This window comes from Acinonyx jubatus, chromosome E4, assembly GCF_027475565.1.
Source record: "Acinonyx jubatus isolate Ajub_Pintada_27869175 chromosome E4, VMU_Ajub_asm_v1.0, whole genome shotgun sequence".
Lineage (NCBI taxonomy): Eukaryota > Metazoa > Chordata > Mammalia > Carnivora > Felidae > Acinonyx > Acinonyx jubatus.
The window spans coordinates 3,742,152-3,748,443 of record NC_069395.1 but is presented as its reverse complement, the minus strand read 5'-3'; the positions used below and the strand labels follow the sequence as shown (position 1 = coordinate 3,748,443).

General features: G+C 47.0%; 1 protein-coding gene across 1 annotated transcript; it reads right to left on the bottom strand.

The window, feature by feature from the left end:
- Positions 1 to 230: 230 nt before the first annotated feature.
- LOC106987121 (olfactory receptor 6K6) lies at positions 231 to 1,294 on the bottom strand. The gene is given in 2 exon segments (XM_015085363.2): positions 231 to 769; positions 772 to 1,294. Coding segments are annotated over 2 exon segments (969 nt in total). The 3' UTR covers positions 231 to 323.
- Positions 1,295 to 6,292: the final 4,998 nt, after the last annotated feature.

Genomic DNA, 6,292 nt, shown 5'->3' with positions numbered 1-6,292 from the left:
GGTGGCAATTTTCAGAACCACGGTGTCTTTCATGTCTCTTCTGTCCTGCTGTCTGGCCTCATCTGCACGTGGGGCCACAGAGGAGAAGGCCAGGAGCCCAGCTGGAGGGGCGAAGAGGAAGCTAGCCTGTGCTGTGCTGCCGCAGAGTCTATTTGGGCTGCCTCAGAGACCACAAACACGGCAGGGGCACGGATGCGAACAGGCTGTGACATCGCCACCAGTGCCCTGGACACAGCAGTTTTCTGTTCTTGTTTGTAATAACAGAGTGAGTAGTTGTGCCAATAGAAACAGAGCACACTCACGAACAAGTCAAGATCTATCTATCAGCCTCTAGATCTATCCCCGACCCCACTAGCCCTCCTCCGACGGCAGAAAAGCCTTCCAAGAGCATCTTTCATGTCCTTGTTTCTGAGGCTGTAGATAATGGGGTTCAGGAAGGGGGCAAGGATGACAAAAGTGATAGCAATTGCTGTGTCCCAAAATACGGAGTAGGTGGCTGAGAATCGCGGGTACATGACAGCGACACTGCCGAAAAACAGCAAGAACACAGCCAGGTGGGCGGCGCAGGTAGAAAAGGCCTTGCGGCGGCCCTCGGCCAAGGGCATCCCCAGAATCACCATGACGATCCGGATGTAGGATAGGGCGATGGCCAGGAAGGAGGCCACAATCTCCCCTGCATGGATGGCGTCCACAATGACCGCCGGGGACGTGTCCGTGCAGGCCAAGCTCAGCACAGGTGTAAAGTCGCAGAATATCTGCCGGATCTGGTGGAGCCACAGAAAGGCAGGGTGGCAATCCACACGATCTCGGGAAGCACAAGGAGGAAGCCACAGACGCAGGACCCAGCGACCAGCTGGGTGCACAGCCTGGGAGTCATGATGGTCGCGTACCGGAGAGGCCTGCAGATGGCGATGTACCTGTCAGTGGCCATGGCCGTCAGGACGCAGCCTTCTGTGATGCCCAGGGAGTCTAAGAAATACATCTGTAGGAGGCAGCCAGCCACAGAGATGGTCTTGTGCTCACTGATCAGGCTGGAGAGCATCTTGGGGATGGTGGTCGTGGTGTACCAGACCTCCAGGAAAGAGAGGACGCTGATGAAGAAATACATGGGGGTGTGCAGGGCCCTGTCCAGCCGGACGACGATGAATATCATTAGGTTCCCAGTTACGATAAATCCGTAGGTGAGAAGCAGAAGAACGAAGAAGAGGACGCCACCTTCAGGCAGATGTGGGAACCCAGAGAAGAGGAACTCAGTCACCGTAGTCAAATTCCCACGGGTCACCAACTCCGTCATCTGCCAGCGGAAGAAAAGAGACAGAGAAACTCCTGAAATTGGCGTGGCGATCACACACCGGAAACAGCTCCGCTCCTTTCCGTGATCAAGTTACCTGAGTTGACTCTGGGACCCTAGACAGGATAGTTAGAAATATCTCTCAGCTGTAGAGACCTCTAACCTGCTAGAAATATCTGTAATCTTGGCTTTGGGACCCCTCAGTGCATCTTTTAAAAAAATTTTTGCAACGTTTCTTTATTTTTGAGGACAAAGCGCGAGTCGGGGAGGGGCAGAGAGAGGGAGACGCGGAATCCGAAGCAGGCTCCAGGCTCCGAGCTGTCGGCACAGAGCCCGACGCGGGGCTCGAACTCACGGACCGCGAGATCACGACCTGAGCCGATCACGACCTGAGCCAAAGTCGGACGCTTAACCGACTGAGCCACCCAGGCATCCCTTAGAAGATTTTATTTTATTTGAGTTTTTTTTTAATTTTTAATGTTTTATTCATTTTTGAGACAGAGAGAGACAGAGCATGAACAGGGGAGGGGCAGAGAGAGAGGGAGACACAGAATCCGAAACAGGCTCCAGGCTCCGAGCTGTCCGCACAGAGCCCGACGCGGGGCTCGAACTCAGGAACCGCGAGATCATGACCTGAGCCGAAGTCGGACGCTCAACCAATGGAGCCACTGAGGTGCCCCTCAATACATCTTTTGTGAACATCTTCAGCGGATGCAAAGAAAACACAATGTGACACACAAATGAATTCTCCAGAAATATTTGCTGGGGCTCACTTTTTTAATTCTTTGGTTCTCCCCCTCACTCTCTGCCTCTCTGTGTTTAGCTTTAAAATGTGTACCTTTCTTTCCAACTATTCTCCACTCCTGTTCTTCACAGCGAGTTTTAAAAAAAAAATACAGAGACTCTCAGGAGCCCTTGTCTCAATAATTCATCCCGCTGCTCTCCCATTTTTTCCGGCCCTGATCCCTAACGTGAGGTTGGCGGGCTGGTCATCTCCACTTCTGCTTTGTTTCTGTTTTGTTTCACGGTGACATCTGTTTCTCATTAGATGCCAAGTGCCCAGATGCCAGGAAATACCCCTGCTCACATCCCTCTCCTTCTCCCCCTTCTCTGCCTCTCTCAGTGCTTGATCCTGACAGTTCCTCAGACCAAGAGTCTCCCCAGAACCACCTTGCGCCTGACTATTTGTCACTGAATTTTGGGCAGGCATATAACTCCACTCCACACACCGCACACCTCCTAAGCCACATCAAAGAGCCAACAGGAAGGAAATCATTCCAAATAAAAAATCACTTCTAACGTAACTACGCCTGCCACAAAAACCAGCCGCAATGGAAATCAGGCCAGCATCTACCTGTTAGGGAGAAGGGCCAACTAGACTTTTTGTAAGGCTATTTAATGTTCGTGAGAGCAGGGTGCATTACCTCTCGCCTGGACTATTTGATTTTCTTTATTTTTAAAAAAATTTTTTTAATGTTTATTCCTTTTTGAGAGACAGAGCATGAGCAGGGGAGGGACAGAGAGAGAGAGAGAGAGAGACACAGAATCCAAAGCAGGCTCCAGGCTCTGAGCTGTCAGCACAGAGCCTGATGTGGGGCTCGAACCCAGGAATCGTGAGATCATGACCTGAGCTGAAGTCGGACGCTCAACCGACTGAGCCACCCAGGTGCCCCTATATTATTTCATTTCATTTATTTCTACCTGTGACAGAGAGATTATTATTGTTTTATAAGTAGAAAAGCTGAGAACTGAGAGGGGAGAAATAACTTGTTCAAAAACACTTTTCGGGGATCCCAAACAGTTGCTAGGAGCCTGGTCTGTAGGCCTTAAAATTCCACGATTATTTTTTTGTTCCACAGTGGGGGATTTAGGTCCGGAGTCACCAGTCGTTCATTCTGTCTGCTTCGTACCCTGCGTACCTCTCTATCCTCAGGACTGTCCTGAATGTGAGATGAGAGCGTTGTTGGGTTTTCTTCTTTCTTTCTTCTTTCTTTCAGGTCAAAAGCAGATGAAAATAAATGCATCGCAGGTTAGGAAAAGCAATTTATATAAAATGCCTCTCGCCTTCAGCCTCAAGCCTCGAAGAAGGCTTTGGAAGGGAAGAAGCTTCAGTGCTTAGCAGAAGGGCGGAGCCTGCATTGGGAGAGCTGTGAGATCTGAATGCTCTCTGACTGAAGCAGCCGTTTACTTCTCTGTCCTTTCTCAGCCAGAAGCAGCCAGACAATGGCCATGCTGAGTGGTCTTTATGGAGAACGTAGATGGACAAAGTGGGAGGCTACGGTGTTAGGAGAAAAAGGAAGCAAGTTCGGCACTAAGTGGCTCATAGCGGGCAAATAGAGTGGCCGCTTTGCAGCCCTGAGTGAGGCCCTTCTCACTAGGAAGGCTGCACCATTGGTCACCGTTCAAACATTTATTCAGTTACCAGTCACGTATTGACTGACCTTCCGCTAAGTGCCGGTCGCTGCCGTCGGTTCGAGAGCTAGCTGCGGGTGAATAAAACCGCTCTCCGAGATTCTGCGCTTCATTCTTTTGACCGTTTCGCTCATGTAATACAGTTCTAAAAATATGAAGTTTTACCCCAGACATGGAGGAAACTTTACCTTGGAAAACGAGGGCAAATCCGAGTCCGGAGGAGTTAAGGATACGAAGAAAGCAGGAGGAGGGGAGGCGGGTTAGCAGGTAGATTGGAAAACTTCCTTTCAACAGTCTTTTGCACTCGCCTTGCCTGAGACCACAATGACGTTCTTCAGAGTCTCTGCAGCTACCAGCCCCTGCCGATTGTCAGCAGGGGTATTGATGTCGGGGAATTTCTAGAGAAAAAATCCTCTCCTGGGACTTTCTCTTTAGAGGATGCAAGATCCGAAGGCAAGTGGTGTATTTGACTCTCCCCCTCTGAGGGATAAATTAAGGGGAAAGTGTCACATAATAATTAGAGATTCCCCAGGGTCGGGTCTCAAAGGCCTCCTTGTGGCCAAATCACCTTGTGTCGCACAGGGGAGTACAGAGCTGGGCCCTGGGGCTGGACTAGTGGTGGGCGTCAGAACTGACCAGTCGGGGCCCTGCTTCTCTGGAAACACTCTCCCAGCTTTCACCATGCTGTCCATTCCCTCTGCTGCTCTCAGAACAATGATGATAATACTAATGATGAATCACTTGGGTCATCAACAAAAATAAGGACCTGTAAAGGATGTGTCACACAAAGACGCAGTACGTTATAAAACTATGTTGGAAGATATCAAACACCCAAATAAATGGATTGATATGATGTATTAATGAATAGAATGTCTTGATTACAGAAACACGGCAAATCTACACAAATGAGTCCATTCCTTCAATGCAATTTCCACCAAAATTCCATTTGGGTAGGTGGAGTGGGGAACGTCAGGAGGAGGGACAAGACTAAGATATTTCAAAGGAGAAGATTAAAATGGTAAGGCCTGTCCTACTATGGATCAAAGGTTATAACAGCGACATAACAAGCAAATGGAAGCCAGGGAATAGACCGACGCAGTGTGGAGCTTTGACATATGGCGGAACAGAAACCACAGAGCAGAGTACGGGGGGAGGATGGGCAGAGACGCACAGTGGGTCTACAGAGTAAGGGCTGATTATTACTAGGTGGTGCGGGAATCTCGATTTAAACATACGAGAGACATAAAATAAAACTCGTCCTGACATTACATTCCCATACAGCTACAGGTAGAATGAAGGTCTAATATGAGAAATCAACTTTAATGCTTTTTTTAAAAAGATTTTATTTTTAAGTAATCTCTACACCCAACATGGGGCTTGAACTCACAACCTTGCGATCAAGAGTCACATGCTCTACTGACTGAGCCAGCCAGGTGCCTCCCTTTGAAAAAAATTTTTTTTAGTTTTAAAACTTTAATACTTAAAATGAAATTTGAGAGACTATTTTATTACTTCACATAGGGAAAAAAATCTTAAGTCAATAGAAATATAAATTACAAAGGAAAAGATCATTAAATTCAGGTATATTAGTATTTCCATTTACCAAATGGTACCATTGAGAAAATAAAAAGACAAAGTTCCTGTTAGGAAGCTGTATTTGTAAATGATATAACTGACAACAGTATTTGTAAATAGCTCCTGCAAATTAAAAAGAAAATGATGTTTTTTTAAGTTTTTTAAATGTTTATTTATTTTTGAGAGGGAGAGAGAGACATAGTGTAAGCCAGGGAGGGGCAGAGAGAAAGGGAGACACAGAATCCGAAGCAGGATCCAGGCTCCGAGCTGTCAGCACAGAGCCGGTCGTGGGGCTGGAACCCATGAACGGCAAAATCACGACCTGACCCAGAGTCAGGTTGCTCAACCGACTGAGCCACCCAGGGGCCCCTAAAAAGAAAATGATTTTAAAAACCAGGTGAATACATGTATATAATATACATGCAGATGCACACATATACACTCAACCTCACTGATAAGCAGGGAAATGCAAATCGAAAAAATAGTGCATTATTTATACGTACAACTGAACAGCAACAAATGTGACCACACACAATGATGAACAGTAGTAGAAATTCATGCTTCATTGATGGAATACAGACGTTGAAAAACAATTTGGCCATCTCTCACAGAGCTGAAGGTGTAAATGCTCGACAACACAAAATGTTCACACCTAACGAATGATTAATTTGTGTCCCATTAACACGAGATGGAAGTATGTATTTAGAGCTGCAGCCACATAGGTTGATATGAATGATTCTCAAAAATATGCTGAGTGAATAAGCAAGTGGCGCAAAAACACCTAAAATATCATTCAATTTACACAGAGTTAAATAGACAAAACTAAACACTGTGTTGTCTTTGACTGAATATCCACGCGCTTACAGGGCAATGAACACAACATCCAGGTTAACGGTGATATGCAGCATTTGAGGGTTTGGGGACAAGGATCGGATTGAGGAGGGGCGTTTAGTGGACTTCAAAGTTATTAATAATGTTCTTTCTTACCTGGGGTCATGGGTTCGTGTGAATGAG